General features: G+C 39.2%; 2 protein-coding genes across 2 annotated transcripts; both read right to left on the reverse strand.

Moving 5' to 3' along the window:
* Positions 1-5,268: 5,268 nt before the first annotated feature.
* On the reverse strand, positions 5,269-13,766 carry cnn3a (calponin 3, acidic a). Its single transcript, XM_058397723.1, has 7 exons — positions 13,487-13,766; positions 8,015-8,136; positions 7,620-7,686; positions 7,240-7,377; positions 6,995-7,111; positions 6,746-6,892; positions 5,269-6,405 (listed from the first exon to the last, which is right to left on the reverse strand). Exons 1-7 carry the CDS (start codon positions 13,541-13,543, stop codon positions 6,064-6,066), a joined length of 990 nt encoding a protein of 329 aa, XP_058253706.1. The 5' UTR covers positions 13,544-13,766; the 3' UTR covers positions 5,269-6,063.
* A 2,255-nt stretch (positions 13,767-16,021) lies between these two features.
* alg14 (ALG14 UDP-N-acetylglucosaminyltransferase subunit) lies at positions 16,022-27,203 on the reverse strand. The gene is made up of 4 exons (XM_058402590.1): positions 26,661-27,203; positions 26,419-26,570; positions 24,399-24,521; positions 16,022-16,957 (listed from the first exon to the last, which is right to left on the reverse strand). The coding sequence occupies exons 1-4, from the start codon at positions 26,809-26,811 to the stop codon at positions 16,727-16,729; spliced, it is 657 nt and encodes a 218-aa protein (XP_058258573.1). The 5' UTR covers positions 26,812-27,203; the 3' UTR covers positions 16,022-16,726.
* Positions 27,204-27,866: the final 663 nt, after the last annotated feature.

Raw genomic sequence — 27,866 nt, forward strand, 5'->3', positions numbered from 1 at the left:
GTATCATCATCTTTCCACACCTATGACTTTTCCCATCTGCCTGTGCCCATCACACTCAAACAGTCATTGTAAGGAATAAGACAGTGCCCTCACACAGCAGATATACACCAGTCAAGTCTATAAGTGGTCATAAGCAAGCTGGCTTTTTGTTTTAATTTCTTGTGATTTCATTTCTTGATTACTTGTGATTTTGGTTGTTTCTTTTTTCTAAAAAAAAAAGAAATAAAAAAGAATAACTTGCATGATGCCGGAACTGTGTGTATACCTGTAAATACATTTCTAGTTATGAACTTGAAGATGTACACCGATCAGGCATAACATTATGAGCACTGAGAGGTGACGTGAATATCACTGATTATCTCCTCATCATGGCACCTGTTAGTGGGTGGGATATATTAGGCAGCAAGTGAACATTTTGTCCTCAAAGTTGATGTGTTAGAAGCAGGAAAAATGGGCAAGCGTAAGGATTTGAGTGAGTTTGATAAGGGCCAAATTGTGATGGCTAGACGACTGGATCAGAGCATCTCCAAAACTGCAGCTCTTGTGAGGTGTTCCCGGTCTGCAGTGGTCAGTATCTATCAAAAGTGGTCCAAGGAAGGAACAGTGGTGAACCGGCGACAGGGTCATGGGCGGTCAAGGCTCAAATTGCTGAAGACGTTAATGCTGGTTCTGATAGAAAGGTGACCGAATACACAGTGCATTCTGGGTCAGGGCTGTTTTGGCAGCGAAAGCTGGACCAACACAATATTAGGCAGGTGGTCATAATGTTATGTGTGGTTGGTGTATGTTGAAGTTTTTTTTTTATTTCAGTGTCAAGTTATTTATCTCGGTCTCAATGTCTCAGAGATGTCTCTAAATTCCAGCACTGTGTCATACAGGTTATACAAAACTCCACATACACAAATAGTGTTCATTTAAAAGAATGGAGGTTGAAAGACTTTATACCAAATATACAATTCTACTTTCATAGCCTTAATGACAATGGAACAAACTGCAAAAAGACTAATATATACAATAATAAATTTCATCTGCTAAACCTACTAAAAGCATTAAGAATATCAAAACCTAGTTTTAAAATGCAGTGTGGCGCTGTAGTGAGTCAAGGTCTTGGATTGAACTGGTGCATGCAGTTAACTTAAGAAAAGAAAAGTCTGGTAAATGAATAACAATTCCCCTGTCAGTGGAATGCTCCACTATAAAATAGAAGCATGTTTAGAATTACTTAAATCCTGCTGTTTAGTCTAAGATGATTGGTGCACCTCTTTTCAAGGCTCAAGAGGCTCAAAAGAATATTTGCGTGTAAAGAGTGTGTGTAAAGAGTTACATAATGTTCTTTAAAAACACTGTTTAAAAAGCTATTGTTTTTAGGAAAACACTTTTTCTTGGTGAAAGGTGGAAAAGCAGTGCAGGATCTGCTAATTAGTGTTGATTACTTTGAAGAGAAGAGATTGCTGGCTGTTTCAGCATCACTGACTGTATCCCAGGCTTGCATGACTATGCTTCTGGGCAGCCAGCTTGATTTTCCTGTGCACACACTTCTGAAAATTCCTCGCCATTTATTGGCTGCTGCTAACATCATTTACAGGAACTGAGTGCTCGACATAATAGCCAGGTCAAATATTGTTTTTTTCTTGACTTACAGCAAATGTACCTGCAAATGTGCCAGAACCACCACCAGATTAGATTTATCAATAGACTGACCCATGCAGTAGTGTGTACTCGACTCTTAATAAAGCATTAATAGGTTCCCATTGAATAGGTTTCTCTGTGTGTTTCATGAATAATATAATGGCTGAATTTTGACTGAAGAAATATTTACGGCAACGGCCAGCTGTTTGAAGAGAATGTAATAGACTTACTGACTATTACAAAAAGAGGAAGTCTTACATCTCCTTTCATCAGCTGAAAGATTTAGTACCTGCAGCTTAGTTATTCACAGGTTATTGAGAGTAATTTATGGTATGTTGTGCAGAATATACATTCCCTGTCACATCTCTGCCATGAGACCAGGTTGGCTATGAATAAATTTGTCTGGCTAGATGTGAAAGAGTAAGAAAATGAAAAACTGGACAACAATTAACGAGAAGAGAGGACACAAAAGATTGTGTGTGCAGATATTGTGCGGTGATTATTATGCCTGTACTGTAATGTGTTTCAGTTTTTAGGTTGGATTGAAATTCTGATAATTAGCCATGGCTCTGAAATGTTTGGACCATGACTTATAAGATAATGTTGCCATCTAGTGTGCTCTTAGAAAAAAAAAAAGGGTTCCTCAAGGATTCTTTAGATGTTTCGGTGGTTTTTTTTCTCTCCCATAGGGGTTCTCATAGGAACTTTTTCCCAAAACAGAGACCCTAGGGTTTTAGGCTGCTTTAGGAACAAAGGAAGAATACATTTAACATGATTAGATTAACTGTTGTTCAATGTGCATGTTGTTGAGTGATTGGGTGACCACAGTAGCAAATTTCATGTCAAAATATACTACGTTTTTAGTAGAGGTGGGTGAGGCATGGTTCACACATCTGCTCTCAGCTGAAGACTGATGAACAGCAGGCTACAGAATTATTGACATTCCTTCAGGAGATAGGAGGAAAGCAACAAGGAAAAGGAGCAAGGATAAGGAGTACCTTAACACCTTATAACAAGCGATAAATGATTAGTAACAATAAGTTTATAGAAGAATTTTTAATGTTTTATTGTTCTGCAATTCTTACTCTTTTATCAAGTTTTATCAATGACTTCCATTCAGCACGCACCTATATATTATTACAGACATACCTCTTTTATAGCGATAAAAATGGTGTAAAAGTACTACTGTACAGTCTTGCCAAATTAGATGGGCTGCCTCACACTTAAGCTATTTTTAACCAGCTAGAGCTAAAAATAAGTGATCTGGACCGGTTACAGTACATTCAATCTAGTATCCCATTGTACAGCCTTCTAAAAGCTACACTTGTACCAGAAAAAAGTAGTATTTTCTTTTGCCCGATATCTAGGGCAGTCTCAGAGATCGGTGGATTCAAGTGTTCTGCTGGAGGATGTCTACCTAAATCCAGTCAGGTCCTGCATGCCAAGGATATTCATAAACTGTAAAAACTAGTTTTAGCTACATCCACATTTAAGCACACTGAAACATTAATGATAAAATTATTTTTTTTAAATGTATGACTGAAGTTTGACCTGTAAAAGCTAGCAAGATTTTAAGTTATTTAAAGAATTTTGAACAGGATGGTGCACTTAATGCTGCACTTCCCAAGATTAATAAAAGACTCGCTGCAAGTGGTTCCACTTACACAGGCATGTATGGAATTTTATTGCTGATTGTGTAAAGGAGGAAACAAAAGAAGGCTAAACCCATAACAATATTAGCGCAGGAGTCGGATCTGTTTGTGTCAGGACCTGTAGAAGCAGTCTTAGATACACACAGAGACCCCCTCCAGGCATTTCAACTGGTTTTGGATCAGGCCCAGCTCTTGTCAGCAAGGGGGCTGTATCTCACTGTGATCAGCAACCCGTCAGCTCCAGGAAATCCCCCTACCCCCTCCTTGCTTCCCTTCTTCACACCCCCTCCGCCCTCAGTGCATGTCTGGCTAAAGCTGAACGTATCCTCATTCCTGGTATTCTACTTCTTTCTTCTCTCCTTTCAGCTTCCAAATCCCTCTTTTCAGCCTGGGTTGAGGTGAGGTGAGCTACATTCTAAGGTAAAGTGAGCAGAAGCAATCTGCTAATAAAGTCCAGACTGTAGTCCCGAAACTGTTTTCACAGACACAGTTCACTCCCACTCACTATTGTCTTTGGATTCACGACATGCTGCTAGGCCACTGAAGGCCTCTATCGTGTTTCAGTGAGAAGTGATTGATTCGAGAAATGTGAAATGCGGATAGGGAATAGTTCGTCTTTTCTGAAATGTAACTTCGAACCAGGATCTCTCGAGGTTCAATTGAATTTAATTGCTGTATTTTTAATAGAACACTCAAATGGCTGTCAGTGAAAAAAAAAGACATTAATCTCATTAGTCACGAAGAGCACTGAAAATTCTGAAGTCTTGAGGATAAAGTACCACCATTGCCCAGATGCAGAATCTTTTGGAATGCTCAGTAAACATACTATCCATCATCAGGCTTCAGTATAGCTGAGGTTTAAACATGGTTTTGGCTCACCGCACTCGAAGCAGTGAAGGAAACTGGAATTGAATGCCTTCGGTCGTGTGCTATGCTACAGGACTGGTTAGGTTTCTGTCCCGGTGGTTGCTGCGGTAACAGGCTTTTTTTGGGGGGGGGCCTTCCCTATAATTGCGCCTTGCATTTTGGTCCTGGATTACACGGCTAGGACAAAGCACTGATTATTTCTCTGCAGTGGCGTGAAGGGGGAAAGGAGAGGGCGGCAGGGTTCCAAGGAATGCCATAGCTTTCTATAAAGGCGGTTCTCATTTGGTCAGTGTCCTGTCATTCAGATGCTGGCTTGATTTTGGGAGCTTTCGCAGTGGCAGAATATTGGCTATCAAGGTTCTGAAGTCATAGAAGCTTTTACACTGACAAATGTATAAAATCATTTCTTACAGAGACAAAAGTTAACGGAACAAACTATACTTTATGTGATTTTTCTGGGCAATATTCTTAACAAAGATTTCTTTATAGTTCCTTACCCCCCAGTGCTTTTTTTTTTTTAAAGCCTTTCAGTCATTTATATTACAAATAATGAATGGTATTCTTGTTTATTTACTCATCAATTTGTGTCAACGCACCTCACACACAACTGGAGAAAAAAAAGCTGTGTCAGCTTATCCAAAACCACTAGTTCAGAACAAGTTAATGATCCGGATCAAGCTGTAGATATTGGCTGAGCCCAGTCTCCCAGTATCTATTTAACACCTTGGATGTGTTGAGCAATCAGTGTAGCGGTTTGAGGACATTACTCTTGATTGAAGGATGATGGTGTAGAGCCACAGCACTGAAACGGTTGTTTTACCCCAGAATAAATACATGCATGCCAAAATGTTAACTTTTCAGTATTTTTCTTTAAACCCCAACCTAGTGGGCTGTGGCACATGTAAAGGCTCAATATGCAATTTTCTCTCCAATGACTTTCAATTCAGAGTTTCTCGACTTCGGAGCCTGCTTTTCCACTCAAAGATGTTATATAACTATTTCCAGAAATCTCGGGCCACTGGCTCATGCAACCGCTTCCAAAAGTCTTCTTGAGGTTCTCTGAGGGTAGCCTCAAAACTGAAGATTTATGATTCTATCAAAGAAGCAAGACATTAAAGGCTTTATTTATAACATACAATTTATTCATAAAAAGAACCGCATGACAGAGGAACAGTTTAAATGAGAACATGACAATAAATACAGTGGGAGTGGAATGTATATGAACAATTTAAAGATTATGGCACAAAAAACTATTTGATAAAAGCAGGAAACTAAAAGAGCTCTTGGTTATCCAGTCTAAGGAAGCAACTCTCTGAAAAGCACTAAAGCCTTGGGAATTTCATATAGATGAAAAAACTAAAACTTCCAGTGATATAAAAAGACAAATGATTGAATGATTTAAAGGCTTTTGCTCTATTTTCTGCCCATTATTTGATGCAGCATAAGATCCTCAAGTCGTGCTATGTTGCAATAGAGCAGAGATTGGCTGATGAAGCTGAATTGCTAAATGAGACTGATTTACTCTGAGATGCATGAAAAGTCAACTAATAAACAAAAAAAAAAATCACAGGGTATAAAAAGTGGATCTCCATCAAGCACATTCTGCCTAGTGAAAATGTGGAATATTTTCTTCACAGTTCTCCATTCTTCATAAAAAAAGCAGTTAAAAGTAATGTTCTGAATCTTAACATAGCAAATTTTAGTTATCTTACTGTTTATATTTAAATATGGCCATAGTAAAACATGGCCAGCTTAAAAACAGGTCATCTAGAGTAGGGGCAGGGGTCACAAAGTAATAACACTCTCTCTTTCTCGCATCCCTTAATACAAAACAAAAGACTAGATGATAGCAAAAGACTTGCTCTGTTGAGAATATATTGCATTAATACTGTTTCGAGTAATGATGCATCTCTCCCTAGTAGTCGATACCCTGGTCATTGTAGTGGCCACTGTACTCATCATGGTAACTGCCCTGGTACTCCTCCTCTTGGTATTCTGCCTGATAGTCACTATCACTGATCTCCGATCCGTTCGTCCCTGTGCCTTGGCTGCCGTTGGCATGGATGATAGGCTCTGTGGCCGGGGCACAGTATTTGGGGTCGTAGACCTGCCTGCCCAACCCATACACGCTCATGCCCTTCTGAGATGCCACCTTGTTGGTGCCCATCTGCAGGGAGATGGTAGAGTTGTCCAGAGGTTGCACAGCAACCTTCTGATCAAATATGTCTCTTCTGGTGCCCGGGGCAGACATGCCAGCCTAGAGAGATGATATGACATGGGGAGAAACACATTTAAGAAAAATAGTACAAAGTATCATAAAACAATCATCAATCATGTGTTTTATCTTGCTGAATGTGACATTTGACATTACAGTTCTAAAAAGTATAACATTATCACAACTGGCAAACTCCTGAAGTTTCTCCAATTCCTACTGGGATCAATAAACCATCCATCCATCCATCCATCCATCCAGATTTTGTGTATTTTGCAATGTAATTAGATAAAGATTTTTGATGCCATTGTGTAAGAACTATAGTTTTTACTCATTACACATGTTTAATGCTGTATAACTGTATCAGCTTGATTAGAAGGTGTACCTGGCTAGCTCCTTTGTTAGTGCCCATCTGCAGGCTGATGGTAGTCTGGTCATAAGGCTTGTCTGTTTGAGTCTTTGGGTCATAAAGATGTCTCCGTGTGCCATAAGCAGTCATGCCGGCCTGGCTTGCACATTTGTTAGTCCCCATCTGAAAACATTAGGTGTGAATTTGTTTGCCCACTTATATGTAGAGAAATATCATAATCAATCAGTCAGATATTAAAGTAGCTGAAAAAGATGCATGCCTAACCTGAAGTCCAATAACACACTGGCCAGCCTTCATCTTATCATCATCAAAATGCCTTTCCTGCTTATCTGAGTATTTCACTCCAATGTCAACCTTCGTATCAAGGCCTTTAGTTTTCGCCTGTGAAAAAAGGAGGACTAGTTTAATCAAAATGATTGCTCATATTAAGCATCAACACAACACAAGCTGGTTTATAAGAAATGAGCCTCGTTGTGTTCCCAGAACAGGACAGAGGATCAAGAACATACCATACTAGCAAGGGCGAGCAGTGTGGTCTGTACTTGAGTCATGTTCCCATTTTCAAAGAGGTCATTGGCTTCAAAGATGTCACTGGGCTTCATGCCATAGGTTAGGATGGCTTTGATGAAATTCCCAAGGTTCTCCAGCTACAGGAAACACGGCAACAAAGAGAGCTGTCTTACACTAACTCCATCAGGACACAATAACCGATAAAAATCATTGGTTTCGCTATTACCACAGTACACAGTGGCGATGTAGGCTAGTGTTATGTAAGACCGTTACAGGGTTATTCCTTGTATAATATCTCTGCCTTGCAGGACGTGGAATGAATAGCTTTCACAACAAAAGGTTTTATTTGGGTGGAAAATAGCAGCAGCAGTAAGTCTACCTTGTGCCAGTTCAACTGCGAGTGGTTGATTTTCTTTATGGATCCTGGCTGCAGCTTGTTTATTAACCTAAAATGAAACAAGGACAAAGATTAAGCTTAGTAAAGCAATTGTATTACAGTTTTACAGAAACAGAAAGATAACAAAAAACTTAAAAAAACCTACAAAGATGATGTTTTACTTTAAAAAAAAAATTAAGAACAGTGTAGTGATCGATGGTTTATCTGATCTGTCATGCACACTGAGTCAGCATGTAACACAGTAACTGCAGAACACACAGTGCTGACAAGGAGAGGTCAGCTCCCTGAAGGAGTGATATAACAGAGTGCAGTGAGATCTGATCTCACAAACACACACACACACACACCTTCCAGCATTGTACAGTATATGAACTTACTCGCACAGAATGACACCATCTTTCAGGCCCTTCTGAAAGTTGTCTCCAATGGGCATGCCAGTCACCTCTTCGATCCAGTAACGGAGCTCCTCTTCTTTTTGCATGTCATATTTTTGTGCAATCTAAATGTGAAAATGGGGCAAAAGCAATTCATGTTAGATAGGAAAATAACTGCCTGTCGAATCACAACCATCGATCAGGACCAGATATAGCTATACAGGGCTTTCAAGATACATAATTTAAGACATGCTTAAATGATGTTTTCTATAGTGAATTTCTGAGGTTCACTATTTTTAGATTTCTGCCACAAACTCACTTCCAGAGAAAGAATCTTGCATTGCTTGCATTCTCTTACACTTTTGTTTCTGTGTGAGCTTTAAATCTTGTGATTCATCACAAGCACATGGTTGCCCAGAACTCCATGTAATCAGTGAATCAGAGCGTGGATACTTTTGGCACTTTTTCTACACTCGCTCAATGGCATGTATGACACTGCATCGTTTGCCAACTGCCGAAGTCAGTAATGCTCACTGTGAGCCAACAGTTCATCACTAACATATGATGGAAGGTCAAGACTCTAGCACCATTAAATCACTCGCATTACTGTTAAATAAATCAAATGTGAGACTAATTTCAACCCCAGCATGCATACTGAATCCCACAAAACATTATTCTAGAGTCAGCACAAAGACAAAAGCCATGAAATGATATTTATCTGGTGGGCTTTGAAATGAACAGAAATCTAATATTGATGAAGCTGTTCTGTTTTTCACACTGCTGTAGGTTGCAACATTTCACACTGAGCCAAATTCCAGCAAATAATCCATAAAACAGACCATATCAGTCCCTAAAGGCAAAGCATGATAAGCAGGAGTCTTTGTTAAATATAAAGTGATCCACATGGTATCAGTATGCCTTCTGCCATCACCAGTCTCACCCAGAGACTATGCATGGTTGTATACCTAGGAGTGTATTGACACAGGCTAAAAAATTCAGTGTCTAAAGAATTAACAAATGTTGAATATCTTGAGTAGTGAATTGTTTGAAAACTGCCACACCCCGTCTCAAGGCTATTTAAGTCTTACGAGAGCAAAAAGAGACCTAATATCCGGGGAGAAATATCTGACCTTCACTTCCCTTAGTTTAGTTTCCATCACTGGTTCTAACCATAACTTATTCAAGCCAGTGTAGATATTAGCTTGCTGCCACTATCATCTATGCTTGGCTGACATTGAGCCAGGACAGTAACACCAAGTAAACGTCAAAACAAACATCCAAAAGAAACATGCTCAAATGTGCCTAAATCATGCGGGTAACTAAATCTAGGCAAAAAAAAAAAGCCCTCAGGACTTTGTAATGCTAATTTCCCTCTCTTCAGCAGAGTGAAGTTCAGTGTAAGCTGGAGTGTAGTGAACTACCGGCCTCTTTCTAAAGCCTCTCAGCTGGAATGTGAGAGCAGCCACCAGAAAGAATGCACTGTAGGCCATGGTCACTCCCTCTGTCCAATTTCAGGACAGGCAAGAGGGTCATCCTCATGTAAGGACAGAGAAAATGGCTAACATTATAAAGTATTAACAAATATATTAAAGTATCTGTTTGCTGTTTTTTTTCATAAAAATGAACATGATTTACAGGCGAAGTAATTTAGAAAGTAACTAAAGAGAGGGAAAGGGGAACATACAACAGATTCTCTTGTCTGTGGCACAAGTAAAGACTGGAGGGTAAGTTTATTTCTACTACTACTTTTCCCCCCTCAAAGAGTTTGGTACCAGGAACACAGACAGCTCTCAAAAAATAAGGAAGTATTTTAGCTCCTCTTTTTAACAAAGAAGTTGAATCTTGGCCCAGTCTTTCTGTTTACACTCCTATTCTCTAACCAATGACAAAGCAAAACAGGATGAACGTATGGACAATGCAAGTGAAGATCTTTTATCAATTGTTTAAATACTGTAGGCCAAGGAATATACTGATGACTTCCCTGCTGCCGCAGCTATCAGATCTTTTTCAAAGAAATTTTTAAGTAAAATGCATTCCCTAAATACCATACTAGTAGTTAAGTACACTTCATAAAAACTTTATAGCAGGAAATCTAGAGGAATATAAAACAGCGGTTGAACCATCAATTCTTGAGCAGGGAAATTAGAGGATAAAAGTTACATTACAAAACTGAAAGCTCTTTGTGAAAGGTCCACAAAAAATCTACTTTTAAACCATTTGGAAAGGATATGAAAAACGAAAACAGGACAACAATGGCCTCAGGAAAGAGACTTTCCTGTCCTACCCAAAATGGCAACACAGGGTTAACAGCTGCAGCCTTTTACACAGCCTGAACCAATCCAGGAAAAAATTTTGCTGGTCAGCATAGTGCAGGGAATGCAGCAAGTCGTCAGACCGCACAGCCTCTCAATCCACATGAGCAGTGATTGGTTATGTTAAACTTCTCTCTGGAATGTAGCGTTGTGGAGAATTGGCCCCGGAGCCACAAACTTAACCTGGATTTGGTTACGCCAAAAAACCACTCCCAGCTTTTTTTTTTCTTTAACTTGATAAACCCCACTAGAGTCCAGTGTCTTCATTCTTTCCACAATCATGAGCACTGAGCCATTCAGCTCTTCCCTGGCACTTCTCCAGTGAGCCCTGTTGCACAGTCTCATGAGAAACACAGGAGACAGTCTAAAAGTGAGCTGGTTTGGCATGCCATATTAATATACTACCGTGAGACAGTTTCAGTTTCCCAGGCCAAAGTGTTTCAAACCTCCTTCAAACGTATTAGATACAAACTATGCTCCTGGAAAAGTACTAAAAGTAGAAATGGAATCTTTTTGAAGTTAAATATTCCAAAAGGATGCAAACATCAAACTTATATCATTCTCAGTATAATACTACTACTATCAAAAAAAAAAAAACCTGATAATCACCACTGGCCTGAAAATAACATCATCTTAGTAACTAATCTGACAACTGTTGGCAGGTTATGAGAATCATTAGAAGCATGAACATGTAATTCTTATTGTTCACATGCAAGACATCATGAGCTCAACAGAATGTGCTTACAGAATAATCTCATATGGATGCTGCGCTTCAGACTAGTATCAGTCAAATAACAATACTAAGAATATACTACTGTAAAAACCAGACAACAGCAATACATTCTTCTAAACAGCATTCCATTAAGGTAAACGTCTGCCTGAATACAATTTTTTATTCTAAATACCCAGTACCAAAAGATAACAACTGTATTAAGCAATTACTATTTGCTTAAAATGCTTAAATTCATCAAGTCAGTTAGATGTTGGATGTGTATACTGATGACTAGCCAATGGTGTATTGGCACTATGTCTGTAAATAGGTGAAACTTAAGTATGTTATTGTGTGACTAAGGATGAGTGATTATCCTCAAACCATCCTTTTTCCATTTACCCAGCTCAACTCAACCTTGAAATTGGAATTCATACGCTTACAAAAGTGGCCAAGTGACTGCTAGTATTGATAAGTGTACTAGATTTGAACAACCAAAAGACTAAATCATCATTCTTGGACACTGAATGGTCCTCTACCTGAATAACAAAACAAGAGCATTTAAACAGCTCAATTTTCAGGAAATCAAGATGGTGAACTAGAGGAACAGGACTAGCAAGACCCATAATAAACAACTTGAAACTAAATCTTACTGAAAAGGACTTTCTCTTATGGCTACTGAATCCTTGTTATCCATTCGGCTCATATCCATGAATAAGGAACATACGATGCAATCCAATAAAGCGAATTAAACGCTGTATAAAATATTAGCAAAATATATGCACCACTATTACAGTATGCTTGGGGAATAAAGGACAAATCCTGTCTCCAAGTCCTCTTGAGAATATGTAAGAGAGATGTAAAAATATATCAGAAATCTATATTAAAAAAAGATTAACCGATCACAATTATAACCGCTTTGAAGCATTATAAAAACAACAAAAATAATATGCAATTAAATACATAGTTAGTGTTTTCATTTGACTAGGCTTTCTATTGCCATGAAAGAAATAACTGTATTGTTTGTATGGTAGAACGGAGCTGAAAACCAAGAATATTGAACAAAAGCAACAGACTTCTGTTTTTTTATTATTATTATTATTATTATTCTGTATGCATAGTCAAACCCTGGAAGGCTCTAGCAATTGAGCAACAGCTTAAAGAGCTTACAGGTCCATACAGAAACTTTCCAGAACAAACACACACTATTAAAGCCTAGTAGTTCATTTTGTCCAATTGTTGTTGCAGACATTTTCCTTCGTAGAGTGACGAAAAGTCCAACTACTACTATTACTACTACTGCTAATAATAAAATTATAGAGTAATCCTAGTCTATTCCAGCACACATTTCAGATATGTATAGAATACCTGGGCTTCAAAACACCAATTATTTTCAGCAGTAATCTACCTGAACAATGACTACCCAGGAAATCTTCACAACGTTCAAAAAGACTAACAAAGCTAGTGGAATAATGTATTTAAAGACCTCTATAGAATATAACCTTCAGCCCATTTGCTCTTAAAGCCCTTGGGTAAATGGTGACGTCATCCACGAAAGAACGTGTGAGGCATTTCCGCTCTCATTCAACATCCTGCCTCCTTTAAACACTTGGATATTTTCACCCGGTTTAGTGTGAAATCAAGCAGCCTGTGCAAAAACTTCATTTACAGGGGAATAGGTTCATTTAGTACAATACCGTCTATCTCAGACTCTTTAGATGAGACATCGTTTGGCGACAGAATATGAACAGACACATGAGATCATCTTCGTGATGAAGAAAGTGAATAATAATAAGAGTTTGGATTCCTAACGGCTATTAATAATGTCTGTGGGATTGTGAAGAGGCGCTAAGCTCCGCCCACAGAGGCGGACAATAGGATATACAATGGACTTGGCTTTGCGTCTTATTCCATTCATCCTCACTAAAAGTGGCACACATTTTAAGGAAGGAGCTGGAATGAAACTAAAGGCGCTTAGAAATGCACACAAGTGTTTGTTTGTTTTTTATTTAAGAGATTCACGTATTTTCAGAAAGCCGAAAGTTTATCTAGCTCCAAGAAGTCAACAAAAACGGTTTATGTAAGGAGCTGGATGTTTCTGTAAAACTCCAAAGTTTTTTTTTAATGATGTTTAAGTGTAATAAAAGCTGATTTCAAACTTTAATAGTCTGTAATAACTTTCTCAGCTTTAAGGAGCGGACAACGAACAAATCGGGTTTAAAGTGATAAAGGGCGCCTAACTTAGTTATCAAACCTTATTAAGGATTCGACCGGAAAGAAAAAAAATATGAGTTGAGATAGTATAGTATTATTAGTTGATACACCGATATGCTCACCTGAATGCCTACTGCACTGTACCCATCATTTTCCGACAGTTATGTATTATTCCCTCTATGCAGCATCTTTCTCTTAGAGAGGTAACTAAATAAAGAGGAAAAGTGCTTTTAGGCCTACCTTGCTTTTAACTTCTGCAGATAATCCGTAGGCTGGTCCCTTGTTGAACTGAGTCATGTTTCTCTGCTTTTAAAATGTCTTTGTGTCACTGAGATCTGGCAACAACAACAACAACAAAAAGTAGCGAGAGCGTGTGTTTCACTTGATTTCAGTTCACAGACGGTGTAATTCAGCGCTCCTCTGCCGCAAAAGCCAAAGTCATAAACTCCGCCCGAGCTTGGCCTCTATTCGGGACGACAGCGGCGTTACTGAGCTCACTTGGAAAATTCTCGCTCTAGAAGCTGCCTTGTTTTTTTGGGGAGGAAAAATGTCGCAAGACAACTGACTGATTTCTGTCAGCCAATCACAGGTGTCCGATTTACATACGTAACCCCGCCCACCCTCACAGCTGTGCTGCTGGCAGCATCTAGTGACCGCTGAGAGGCCAGACCACTCGCCTTAACTACTTTGTATACTTTATACCATATCAAAGATTTCTCGTAAACAACCTCAAACAGGACGCACTTAGCCTATTTGTTTTATTTCCCTCATTCACTTGTTGTAGATTTGTATATTATACCGCTTTATAATTACAAATCAAATCATCATATCAAGTATACTATGGATTTTGATAGATAGATAGATAGATAGATAGATAGATAGATAGATAGATAGATAGATAGATAGATTTTATTGATCCTATGAGAAAAATCTTGTGGTACAGCAGCTTAAACAGTTACGAGATGCAACACTGATATATATAATATTATATATATTAAATAATATATATAATATATTACTTTCTACTTATATATAATATAAGTAGAAAGTAGCAGTAAATGCAGATTTGAAACACAGTGGTGGCTTTAACCATATTTAGATCAGTATATACATTACAGTACAGTGTGTGCAAACAGCCGTAGATAATAAACCTGAAGAACCTTTAGTAGTTTTAGTAGTGCAGTGTGAGAGTTATCAGGTGAGCCATTGTGTAATGATGCGAATGGTATGAATGATCTCATATGAATGATCTTGTCACATATTTTTAATGCAAAAAAGGACAACTTCAAAATGTAAGCTGCAACTAGAGTTTATATTATTATTATAGTATTTAACCTTAGGCTTAAATAGTGACTCATACTGCCTAATGCTAAATTATTGGCACCTTTTGAAACAATGAATAAAAACTATTTTTAAGAATCACACATACTAATTCAAATTGTTTCACTCTAACTATTTTCCTTTCTATCAACCGAAAAGAAAAAAAAAATGAAAGAATGGATAGAATGCATCTCTTTATAAAATTCCTTTACTAAAAATATAAATAGAGACAGTGCCCGTGAAGCTAAAAAAAAAAAAGAACCAAAGCAGACTGGAAACTATTAGCTTTTACATCAGTTTGGTGAAACTCAAATCCCCTAATACCCACTGTAAAATATGACACAATAGCAAACTTGTGACTGTGATCTAATTGCTTTTGTGAACAGGGATGACATCACAAATTCCACTAAATACCCGGATATTTTATTATTTCGTATTTTAGACACACCTACAGCATGTGAAGCATGAGAGGTGCATATAAAGAAATGATCTAAAGTCAAAATATGTTAAATTAAAAAATGCCGCAAGGACAAGTGAACAGTAAATGATGAAAATGTAAATGAAACATATGTGCTTTGTGGAAGTAGGATGCTTGAAACCACCCATTGCTTTTAATTTACATCAATTCTTTAAGGTTCACAGTCATGCTGGGACGTCGTTTGAAGCATCCTGTAGAACCTGCCTCTTATTTGTTTCTAACAGTGGAGGCAAAAATAAACAGGTTATTGAAACAATGGTCTATTACTTTTCATGAATGACAAACAAAATGCTCTCTTTTAAACGTTTTAAATCTTTTGGAAAACAATCCAGAAACACTGACACACTAATCCAGAAGCCGGAAACTATACAAAATAACATTTCTGAGCTATAAAAATAAATGGCCGTGTTGAAACATTAACCTAGGTGCCCCGAGTCATTCTTTTCGACCAGTACACAGATTAAAGCATCTCTCTCAGGGATAATACTTGTAAAATAACGCACAGGCATAGAAGACTGCTTTTTCTTTTTCATCAACCACAATCTAGACAAATCTGAGTTGGATGACTGTTGTGGGCGTTGGAGCTCTTCCACATGAGTATCAGCCTACTCTTCCTGCTGTGATTGACTTTATCGCTGCAGCCAGCTGCCAATAATGACAGTCACCCTGCTGTAGCACCGCTCTGCAGCTTACAAGGCTGTACTTACCTCCTACACATCTCAAATGTGTGCAGAACGTTTTCATATCTGCTTTTAGATGATCTGAAGACATGGTTGAAACCTGTTATGGCTTATGTGACCAGTCATAAGCTATGCGTGCTTGATCTCTGAAACGGCAATCCAGCTGTGACTTTTTTCACTCATGCTGTTCAAGGACGTCTTTGTCATGTCCAGAGCAAACCACATGGCTGAAGAAAAAACTTTAAGGCAATCAGACAATTATCCAAGCATGAAAACATGAGTACAGTTATAAGTGTGTGTTTACCATTCAATATATTTATTGGTTCTCCCAAAAATAGCATGAACACATGTCTACAATACTAGTGTTCTGAGATAAGGGCTAAAAATGGAAACTTTTTTTTTCTTTCTTCCCCCTTAGTTTTTACGATTGCAAAAGAGCACACCTCAATTATTCAAGCCACATACTTTTGCCTAGTTCCAGTGTCTGTGTCAGTAGTAGCATTAAGGACAGGAAATTTCACAATGCAACTCCAGGCTTCTTAGAGCAAACACTGAGCACAAAGACAAAGGAAAACTTTACAGCATTCAGAAGGAGGTCAGCTATTTATAAAACAAAATAAAACCAAAAGTCGAGTAGCTGAATGACTGAGGATTTAACTGAACAACATGAAAATTTGTCAGTGGTGTTTAGAAAAAATAGAAAAATAGGAATATTTTCTAAAATAGAAAAGACTCAATGCAAGGCCCGTTTGTGCAACAAGATTTTTTAGCTACACTTAAGCAACTGCAAGGGCATGAGAACATACAGTGCATAAATCATAGCACATGTCATTCCTTAGTTCACTGTAACATAAAACTGTACATTCCAGTAACAGTGTCTGTAATTAACCAGACAGTCAATATAAAAAGCAACACTGAAAAGTACACACATATGACCGAATAGAGGTCACTGTACCAAACTGAGTACAAAATGATAATGTTCTGTCGAGTCAAGTTTTCCATTTATACTATCCTCCCGATGTAGATTGATTTGGGATATTTGGCTTGCAGAGGCTTCCACTGCACAAAGAAGTAGTCAGCGAAGTGGTAAAGGATCTTTCCAGACAGGGAGAGGCTCTCCACACGGCAAATACTCTCCACATACACCAACAAGACCCTCTTGAGCCCCAGGATCCCTAAGAGCAATCCAGCAGTGCACAGAGGTATGCAGGTCCCAGGCCCATTACACAGCACCTGAAACACACACACACACACACACACTCAGGACCACCTTAGATTCGATCTGCAAGCAGAGACATGTAAATCAGGAACTATAAATTGGTCAATTCATGCGTATATAGGTCAAAACTAAAAGTCGAAATATGAGAGATTTTTGACTGGAGAATAGGAGTAGCACAGGAAAGCGGTCAGACTGCAATGGAAAGAAGCCATGTGGATCTGGAGAATCCATCACCACACTGAACAGCAAGCTAGGAGCTGGCTGCACATTAAGTAGAGTAATCCTGCCTTATTGCAACTAGTAAAGCCTGACAGGAAGCAAAGGTAGTAGTTATGAAGCAGAGATATTAAAGCAACCAGTGATTATTTAGATGAAATAATCTAATTCAGCAAGCAGAATTGCTGGACCTGAGAGAGAGAGAGAGAGAGAGAGATGTATTTGCACTTCACATGTTCTTGCAGGTCTTCCTTTGGGAATAGTCACCCAACAGTGAGAAGTTGACTCCAGCTATAAAGATGTGTGCTGAGATCCAAGACCATTTGCTGTGGGTACCAGCCAAGGTATAACAAGTTTGTTGCCAGCGAGATGCAAATATGGACAGAATGTCGGCTATCAACAAAAAATAAATCACAGGCCATGGATATGAAAGAAAAAGTAGTTTTCGAGTTAATATTTCCTTTACAAAGAAAGAATATATTTCTCCCCTCACATACAGCTTCACCTGTATTCTCCTAAAGTTTTCGGATAAATTGTTGCCAAAAAATCCTTGGCAATTACAGCCATAAACACAAATAAAGACTAAAGGGTTAGAGGTGCAACACACTAACACCTCCACACTAACCCCTGTTTCACATGACATCGTTCTGGAAAATATGTGCCACTTGCTGTGTTAGAGGACTTCTGAAGTGGATCTGGCTGGTGCATGTCTCCAGCACCGGGGAGGACAGGCTAGACTTCCTGCAGCATAACATATTCATAAACCAGTGCTGAAAATTCCTCATGAATGTTCCTCTGAATGGTCTGGACCTTTGTACATAATATATCATCCAATAGACAGACAGACAGACAGACAGAGAAGCATCCAGAATAAACCTGAATTCTCACACAGCCAACATTCTATAAAAAGTAGTATACAAACTCATGCAAACCAGACTCACAAATATTCAAAGTACACAGATAACCACATATCATCAGAACCTTTGCGGTTAACCAATCTGAGAGGCGAAATTATTTCCTACTGATTAATGCTAAGGCATGCTGGGACATGTGCCTGTGATTGCATATGTTCTTCACTGGAACCTGACATCAATATCAGTATATAATGACTCACTCAGAGCTATAGCTCATAAAACCCAGCTAAGACTGTTCACGTGGGATGAGGATCATGACGAGTCTGACAACAGTCTGAGGAAGTCATCACGTCCTATAACAGAGAGAGAGAGAGAGAGACTACACTGCACAGAAAAAGACACCAGGTGAAAGTGTGCGTCAGATTGTGTCATTTTCTCACCTGCACTCTCAGTCTGAATGGGATATGAGTCAGCACACACCCAATTACACAACAGCTGTGAGGACCATAAAAATGTCAACGCTATCAGTACCTTGGATTAGGAATAGGAATACCCAGACAGCTACTACACTGATACTTCATCAAAGTCAGACAGAAACCGAAAAGCTCATAGAGATGTCGGGTAACAGACCTGACACAGATGGGTGACAAAATAAAGAAAAACAGCTGGCACTGCTGGTGAGCTGTATGGAGCATTTACTGGCTTTTAGCAACTGCAATTTTCACCACAATCATCAAAACACTTTCTTCCTTTTGGGGAAAAAAAGATGCTCAATCCCTCCAGAATCTACACCAAGGCACAGTGAAGCTGTTCAGATGGCTCACGTTGGTTCATCACCTTATAATCATTTCATGTTGATTTCTCCTTTGTCACTGGTCTGTATATGTTCATATCAGGATGGTAATCTAACACCCTTCTCAGATTCAAAGCCACGACAGAGCGGGCAGGTGAATAAAACTGAATCTAATTATAATGGAAACAAATCTCATTTCATCAGCCCTGAGCTGCATCACCAGGAGCACCCTCCTCTCCAAGGCTCAAACACACTGACGCAACATCTCCTGCTGTTCTCTGAACCAACTCTGTATTTGCACAGCTATTTTACATAGACATCTGTTATTTCTGTGTTGTGTGTCGTTTCAAGTAGTTTAATAAGTTCTGGGATGTGGTGAAGGAGAATTAGCGTTTTAAAAATCGGCAGTGTCTAACAAGCGTGTGTCATGTACAAAGATTTCGATTTTTAAATGCAGATCTTAATATTTAAGCACCATTCTTGAACGTCTGAGTTAGGAATACTTCATTCCTGGCATCACAAGGAAGTAAAGGGAAAAAAAAATATCAAATTCCACATTGGAATCTTCCTTCAAACAATCAACAGGCAACTCCATTCCTTTCTCCAACAATTTCCTAATAAGGTTAAAATAAAACATATGGCGCTGAGGCGCGCACACACACACACACGACCCCTGAAAAGAGGAACTCAGCAGAAAGGAGCCACACTGGAACGCCACAAAGCTGGACCGCTCACCATGCAGCACTCAAGCCACTGTCATGTGTTTTTGGAAAACATATGAACTGGATAACCCCCCCTCCTCTTCTCGAGCCTCGATTTTTCCACATGGGGAAAACTTTTGCTTCTCAAATAGAACAGATGGAATGCAGAAAAACTCTTTCTGCATGTGTGGAACTTCATCCTGTCAGATACTAGTGAAAATATGCGCGAGGTCTCTTGACTTACCTCTGATTTAATCTTACATGTAATGATAAGTCACACTAATTTTCACTAAATAGCAGCTTTAAGTATCTTGGCACAAGATATGTAATAAGCAATTTTAAGATGGTGACAAATTAAAAGGTTTTTTTTGCAGCGCTTACTTCTGCTGCCACGTTTCATTCACGTGAACTTGAAATGCTGAAACCACCACTGTGCAGAGTGCATGGGTTCACATCTCACAGTACTGAAACACTGACACCCGAGTCTAACAAAGATTCTGAATGTGTATTCGGACAACATGCGGACCATCACACCCTTAAACAGCATGAGTTTGAAGGCAAACAACTATACAAGATGTCTTTTTCTTTCACGGGAACCAAGAAGCCCAAACCTGTTCCAGCACGACAATGCCCCTGTGCACAAAGTGAGGTCCATTAGGATATGGTGTGACAAGGTTGGAGTGGAAGACTGAACACATTTGAGATAAACTGAAACACTGACAGCCCACCACCTCCTCACCTACAACAATACCTGATCTCACTAATATTCTTGTGGCAGAATGATCGCAATTTCCCATAGCCAAGCGCCAAAATCTGGTGAAAACATTCCCAGAAGAGTGGAGGTTATTATAACAGCAAAGGTGCAGTTATGTCAAGTGAAGAGGTCTGGGATGCAGTTCATCCCAATGATGTTCAGTTGTGGTCAGGGCTATGCTGGGGCCACTCCAGTTCTTCCACATCATCCTTAGCATACCATGTATTTATGAATCTCGCTTTGTGCACCCGGGCATTCGCAAGGAACAGATTTGGGTTTCTTAGTTCCAGTGAAAGGAAATTGCAATGCGTTTGCATACAAAGACAATTTCCGCACTTCAAACTGTGCGGAAGACCTATATAATAGTGTGATTGTTAGGTGTTCAGATACATGTAGCAATAAAGTGTATATCGAAGTGCAAAGATAAGAGGGATGGGGGACTAGAGACATGTGTGATCTTCAAACATTACAATTTATGTACACATATGTATGTGTATGTGTTTATCTGCACATATGTATACAGTTTAATGTGCATTATCATCTAAGCCTAAAAGTACATACAGTTGAACAGTTAGTGTAAATCCTTTTTTTTCTAGAAATATCTAATTAGAGCTTAGGTTGTTGGTGTTAATATCCAGAACAGACAACATGTTAAGAATTAAGAGCATTAGATCACGGCCTTCACAAAGATGCTGATATGACCCAGGCAGTATTTGACACCCCTACTCTAATCCATGATCTAACCCATTAAGATCCAGGAAACCGAGCATGCTGCCTTAAAGCAAACTGAGCAATTTACAGAATACAGTTTCCCATGACGTATTGTTATTGGCTTTCATATCAACTGTTTATTAAGCTATTTTCTCAATGGCTCTAAACTTAGAATGAATGGACCATCCTCCACTGGCTTCAGACAGACTGCATTACATTTTGTCTGTTCAGACACTGTCAGGCTCTTGGATTGTGCTGACACATCTGGAGCTTGTGGGCTGTGCTGAAGGGGTGATCTGATTCATACATGTCCTTTTATGGCAAACTGAGCTCTTAGACTACCCCCTCATCTCTCCCCGCCTACCTGGACTGACCCCCCAGTTCCCTCTGATGGCTCCTGCGAATGCAGCCCCCACGGCCGCCCACCACTCACACACATGCTCAAGTTTGGTAAAAACAAACGGAGGGGGAGATTTAAGTCATGCTAAGGAATGCAGGCACGCAGCACTGACCTGTGCGTCAGACGTCACCAGACATAAATTACAAACCTTCAACCAATGACTCAGTGCAGTAAAAGGGGATAGAAGCCCAAAATATGGCACTTCTAAATCAGCTGCAGCTAAAGACAATAGGACATGAGTTAGATATTTTAAAATCCCCGAGAATAAAAGGCCACATATTCAGAAGGCAACTATTAATATCTAAATAACGTTAATATATATCTGGTGTGGCAAAAGAAAAAATCATAAAAAGAAAAGCCTGCCCTTTTATTTTCAAAAAATGGCCTGATTGCTCTTCTACACATTCTGAATGCACTTCACAGAAAGCAAAAGTGGAAAAAGATGATTAGGGCTAAACAAGCGCTTCTAATTACAGATTAGTGAAACGGTAGGACTGATTCCTTTGACATGTCAGGCAGCTACTTCCCCATGCTGAGGTCTCCTTCTCTCTCATGTTCACTCCCGCCCTCTGTCCTGCTTAATCACACTCCACCCTGTCCCAGCCATTACAGAAACCCGATGCTGGTACGCTCCTCCTCCCTCTTCTCTCTCGGTTTCACAGCTGGAGCTGAGGAGCCAGTCAGTCCCTGCCACAGCCTGAGAGCAAGACTCCCGCTCCCTGCTGCAGGACGAGGGGAGAACGAGGCAGCGTGTCACTTCTACTCCCCCTTCTTCAGTCTCCTCCATCTGTTTACCTTCCTGTTTCTGTACACTTTTCCTTACGCCTGTCACACAGTTGGAGACAGGCTGAGGAATGCCAGATGTTTTGATTCACTGTACCACAGATATGATAGCCTTAATCATCAGCTGGGAGGAAAATGGCACAATCAACCGATTTAAAGTTTACAGAGTAAAATCAAAATCACAGCAAGGCTATTACTGAACAAAGAGTGCAATGTGATGGTAACAAGATGGGCTGAAACCATTGGAAAAAATTTAACTAGCCCTTTTTGCGAGGCTACAAAGTCTTCTATGATTGAAGCAAAACCAGGCAATTTCTCTGTGTAATTGCTCCTTTGTAAATGCTATGCTCCCTGAGATGAAAACAGCAGACATGCACCTTAAAGCATGCAGGATTTGAGATGGCTTTCATTTTCTTTAACTAAACACTAGATTTCCTTCTGCAGTCCTATAAAGTGAATGCTAACAAGATTGCATTAACAGAAAGCTTTTTCTTTTCAAATATTTTCCTAATGATTCTCAGGTCACAAACACAACTGAGGTTTACTGATAAACCCAGTGAACTTTCTTTATGTAATTCAGACTTGACTGATACGCAATCACAGCTTCTTATTCTTTGTCATATTTTTTAGTTTTCCATTTGCAAATGAATGAACAAAGTGCTTCATTTCTGGCTCATTCTTGACAAGGCACATTTCCAGGCTACAGTCTGTTTAACGGACATACAAAATACAAAGCAGAAGTGAACTGTGACATCTAGTGGTGATAACATAATTTGAGACACATTTCTTATGTTCTGTGTTCACACTGAGAATTACTATTAAATGTAGAATGGCACTACCATATCCCATTTTATATCACAGAGCCAAATAAGAAATTACCTAGAACCCAAACACTGCAAGGCCAAATGGACTTCATTTCTTTTTTTTAGACACTAAACATAAAACTATATTAATATATGCTATTAATTTATGTTAATACACTAAATAGCCAGACTTATGTGGACACCTGAACGTGACACACATACGTAATTCTTCCACAAACTGTTGTTACCAAGTTGAATCAATAACTCAATTGTACAGAATGTCTTTGTATGCTTTAACTCCCCTTTACACAAATTAGACGCCCTTAACCTTCTTTATCATCATGACAGTGCCCCTGTGTACAGTGCAAGTCAGCTTCATAAAGACAGGTACGGAAGAACTTGATCTGTACAGAGCCTTGACCTCAACACCACTGAACACTTTTGAAATGAACTTTCTGCAGTCCAGACCTCCTCACTTGATATCAGTCATGCTCTTATGGCTGAATGAAAAAAGATGCCCAAAGCTATGCTCCAAAATCTAGTGGAAAGCCTTTGCAGGAGAGTGGGGGTTATTATAACAGCAAAGAGGAACAAAATCTGGAATGTGATGAGCATCTTGGGTATAGTGTATAGTATATTTTTCTACTTAAATCTGCTGGCAATCAACTGACTATACACAACATGACAGCTGTCACGAAAATCCTGAAAATTGTCTTGCCATGTATATTTTAAAACAGGGCAGAATAAAAATAAAAAGAGCTTCGGGAGTAGTATAGCTTGGTGAGTAAAAGTGTATGCCGAATTGTATGTCAGATCAGTGTCTCCTAAAAAAGTTAAAACATGGTGACTACACTGAAGCTTTTGGATCACTGTATTGGCTTAACGTAATTAAATCCCATATTATTTTTAGGTTTTCTGTAAGGGAGACTTGGCTGTAAAAAAAAAAAAAAAAAAAAAAAAAGTGATTTTCATTATGCTGCTGTAATCACCTGCTCCTTGGTACTGAACAGCTACCTGTGTCTTTCCTGCAAGTGCATCCCACTAAAAATCCATACATGGATCCAAATCCAAAATAGGGCTCCCAATGTGAGCCTGCCTCGTAAATCTCCTAATGTGAGCCTGCTTTCTATAATACTGAACATTAGATACAGATTTAATTAGCAGCACAACCACAAAGACATGAAATCAGCAGTCTGATAATGAGGCCTAATGACTTCACACTGAGTTACCATTCTCATCAGCGAAATATGGAATGCTAAGAAAAAAGAAACTTTCATCCTCAAAATAGGTCTGAAGTCAATCAAAGGAAATAAGCATAAACATGTGAAGAATTTTCTAATATGGTAGTAAAATCAAAGCCTCAAGCAGCAATTAAGCCAGCTGAGAAAAAGAATGCAGAGGAAACTAACCGAGGCTGCAGGAAATGCAGGGGATACTTACCATATCAGGCCTGAGTCTGAAGACCAGAGGAAGCGAGTAGAGCTGAGCGTACAGAGTACTGAGCACAGAGGAGCTCCATGACTGACGGACTTCTCGACTCCGTGGGATCCGATGAATGGTGAACTGAGACGGAACAAAAAAAAAAAAAACGAAGCCACATGATACATTGCAGGATATGACTGGTCTATTAACTAGGATACAAAGGGGGAGTCATTAGCAATAGGGAATTGCAAAACAGAGGAATCGAATACAAAGAATTTCGGTTATAATGCAAACATTACAGAGGAAGCATTACAGAAAAGGGAAATGATTCCATCTGCTGGTTATATGAAAATCTGCAGGTTGTAAAGGCACTTCCTAAAACTTTATTAACCGATGCTGCTTTAATTCCACAATCCTACTTCCTTCAGCCCCTGACCCAGAAATCAGTCACGGTCTTCCATCTTTAAGGATATACCCATTATTAAACTGAAGTCTGAGAAATCACAAGGAGAGGACATAGGAGGGGTCTAAAGTGATAATGCACAGGTGTTTTCTATGCAGACATATTTTTGTTGTAGTGCATGTTTTTCTAAACTTGATTAGATATCTTACTTAAAGAAATAATGAATGCTAATCCTTGAATCAATCTCATATAAGATGTCTTGCTTTAAAAGCTCAGAAATCAGGTGAAGAGGTCAGGTGAGGTGAGGAGTAGAATCCAAACTAAAAGCCAAAACATCAGCACAATGCTGTCTCGCAATTCACCTACTATATGCCCTAAATAGTACCCGTTGTCCAAATTGAAGTACGTTGAAATAAGTCTTTCAGTGGTACTCGGATGATCTACTCATCTTATGTGAGGGAGGAAAAGTTTTGTGACGGTTCACTTAACCGCATTTTAGATGCATTTTAGAGAGGCATAAATGAAATGTGGAAAAACAAGGGAATGGTACATTAAATTACATTGTATAAATTATATAAGGAATAATAAATGGATATAAGCTGAAATGCAACATGAATATCAATATGTTTACGTTGACAGTGTGCACAACTAGGCAACTACACTATATTGCCAAAAGTTTTTGGACACCCCTTAAAACCATTGAATTCAGGTGTTGTTTTTCAGGGGTTGGGCTTGGCCCCATAGTTCCAGTGAAAGGAACTCTTAATGCTTCAGCATACCAAGACATTTTGGACAATTTCATGCCCCCAACTTTGTGTGAACAGTTTGGAGATGACCCCTTCCTGTTCCAACATGACTGCACACCAGTGCACAAAGCAACGTCCATAAAGACATGGATGAGTGAGTTTGGTGTGGAGGAACTTGACTGGCCTGCACAGAGTCCTGACCTCAACCCGATAGAACATCTTTGGGATGAATTAGAGAAGAGACTGAGAGCCATTCCAAAACTGGGACGTCTGCCTTTATATGCACATGAATTTAATATGGAGTTGGCCCACCTTTGCAGCTATAACAGCTTCAACCCTTCTAGGAAGGCTTTCCACAAGGATTAGGAGTGTGTTTTTAGACATTTTAGACCAGTGCTCTAGAAGTGCATTTGTGAGGTCAGGAGAAGGCCTAGCTCTCAGTCTCCATTCTAATTCATCCCAAAGGTGTTCTATCAGGTTGAGGTCAGGACTCTGTAAAGTTCCTCCACACCAAACTCACTCATCCATGTCTTTATGGACCTTGCTTTGTGCACTGGTGTGCAGTCATGTTGGATCAGGAAGGGGCCATCCCCTATCTTCTTTCTATTACATGGCGCATTCATATGTCCCAGTCCGCACATATTATTGCTACCTACTCAAAAGTTTGTTTTAGTGCATAGTAGAAGTAAGTGAATTGGGACACAGTATAAGAGTTTTGTATAGTTTTTAAAAGCACTTTTTGGTTTATAGGAGGAGATGGACCAGGTCCAGCTCCAGCCTCTGGAGTTTGCGGGAGGGGCTAAGAAGTTTCTGGGGGTTTGTGGGAGGGGCTATGAAGAAAACGCGGAAGAGCAATAAGAAATAAGCCAAGCATCACATTCCATGTTACCTGTGCTTGAGTGCTGCTTTTCTCCTTAGATGCTTCAAATGTCCGAATCTTTTCTTCACTCATCTTGTCAGTGTCTGCTATCACATAATGGCGTGGGGTGTAGGATTGAGACAAGCTCCCCATCAAACGAATGACCTCTGTAGTGTGTCCACCTGTGAATGATGGACATACATAGATTTTTTTTAATGATACCTGACACTCGTGTTGTATAATTCCCATCAGCATGAAGTTATCCATCTTACCTGATCCGGCCACAATAAGAACACAAACCGAGCCCTTTTTAGCAGGTTTACATTCTGCACCAGTTCGCAAGACAGTGATTAAACGCAAAAGAAAAAGCATTACGACCAGAAAAGCACCGCATAAAACTCCACAGAATGCTGAAACAAACATGGTGCTAGCTAACTCACTGCCGTTTGATAGCTGAATAGTCTAGAAATGTAAAAATACAGGTACGGTTCAGACTTTGGTAACATAAACTGCCGCTAAGGCCGCATATCAAACACCTTCCCCTAGACTCTGTAGTGCACTACACAGGTTGTCAGATCCTTTATTATGACTCCTATAGAGTAGGAAGTAATAAAATCATTGAGATTGGCGCTTCCGAAGCAGCAAAATACTCCGAGTAAACAAAGTCCTTTAGAGACTTGGATTTTTAGGACGAGTTGAATAACCCAAATGTTATTAATTATAAAGAAAGAAAGTCTGACAGATCCAATACCGCCGTTCTAGCCTAGCCCAGCTAGCTACTCCGCCATGTCAGTGCGTCATACTTACGGAATGCAGGCAGGAACATATTACAGAAACCAAAAGAGTTTTGAAAAATAGAGTCCCCTGCTGGTGCCTTTTTGTAAATAACATTATATATATATATATATATATGAAAGGTAAATAAATATTAACCCTGCTCAATTATGTTTAGAGTAAACCAGCAAGAAAAAAAAACACGATTGATGGCTTTTGGGTTTGGATCTTCAAACATATTGGAGAGTTTACATAAAACACAGACCTAGTCCAAATATACAGTGTTTATTTCCCAGTGTCCTGTTCTGATATTATTATAAATGTATCTTTCCCCCAGTTTACTTGCATTTCTTCTTCTGTGGGACATTTCAGTTAGCAAACAATGCATTTCCTGTGTGTATACTGAGGCATAAACAATAGTGCTCAACATGTACTGGCCCAGTGCTGAAATTTGTTTTTGTACCTTATTGACGCAACACGGGATGTTTATGTGTTTTTCTTCAGACATCCTGTCTAGTTGGATTTTAAAGGCCATCATTTGTTTCATGAGGTTTGTCTCCACATGAGGTTTGCTAATGGCATCACATCCAGTTATTGCTGAAATATTTATTGCCGCACCTGCTTTTTATAGTTTACAGAGATTTCCCATTTCCCAATCAGAGCATCTGTATATGAGTCACTGCTATTAAACTGATACCAAGTTC

This window comes from Hemibagrus wyckioides, linkage group LG01 (genome assembly GCF_019097595.1).
Source record: "Hemibagrus wyckioides isolate EC202008001 linkage group LG01, SWU_Hwy_1.0, whole genome shotgun sequence".
Classification (NCBI taxonomy): Eukaryota; Metazoa; Chordata; class Actinopteri; order Siluriformes; family Bagridae; genus Hemibagrus; species Hemibagrus wyckioides.

Excerpts from the sequence above, each read along its gene's own strand:
- cnn3a (XM_058397723.1), bottom strand. The coding sequence starts at position 13,543 with ATGACTCAGTTCAACAAGGGACCAGCCTACGGATTATCTGCAGAAGTT. Across the intron at positions 8,137-13,486 it reads CTGCAGAAGTTAAAAGCAAG|ATTGCACAAAAATATGACAT; the intron begins GTAGGCCTAAAA and ends TTTCACATTTAG. Across the intron at positions 6,893-6,994 it reads AGTGTGTTATTGGACTTCAG|ATGGGGACTAACAAATGTGC; the intron begins GTTAGGCATGCA and ends TAATGTTTTCAG.
- alg14 (XM_058402590.1), bottom strand. The coding sequence starts at position 26,811 with ATGTTTGTTTCAGCATTCTGTGGAGTTTTATGCGGTGCTTTTCTGGTC. Across the intron at positions 26,571-26,660 it reads TCTTATTGTGGCCGGATCAG|GTGGACACACTACAGAGGTC; the intron begins GTAAGATGGATA and ends CATCATTCACAG. Across the intron at positions 16,958-24,398 it reads TCAGACTCAGGCCTGATATG|GTGCTGTGTAATGGGCCTGG; the intron begins GTAAGTATCCCC and ends TGTGTGTTTCAG.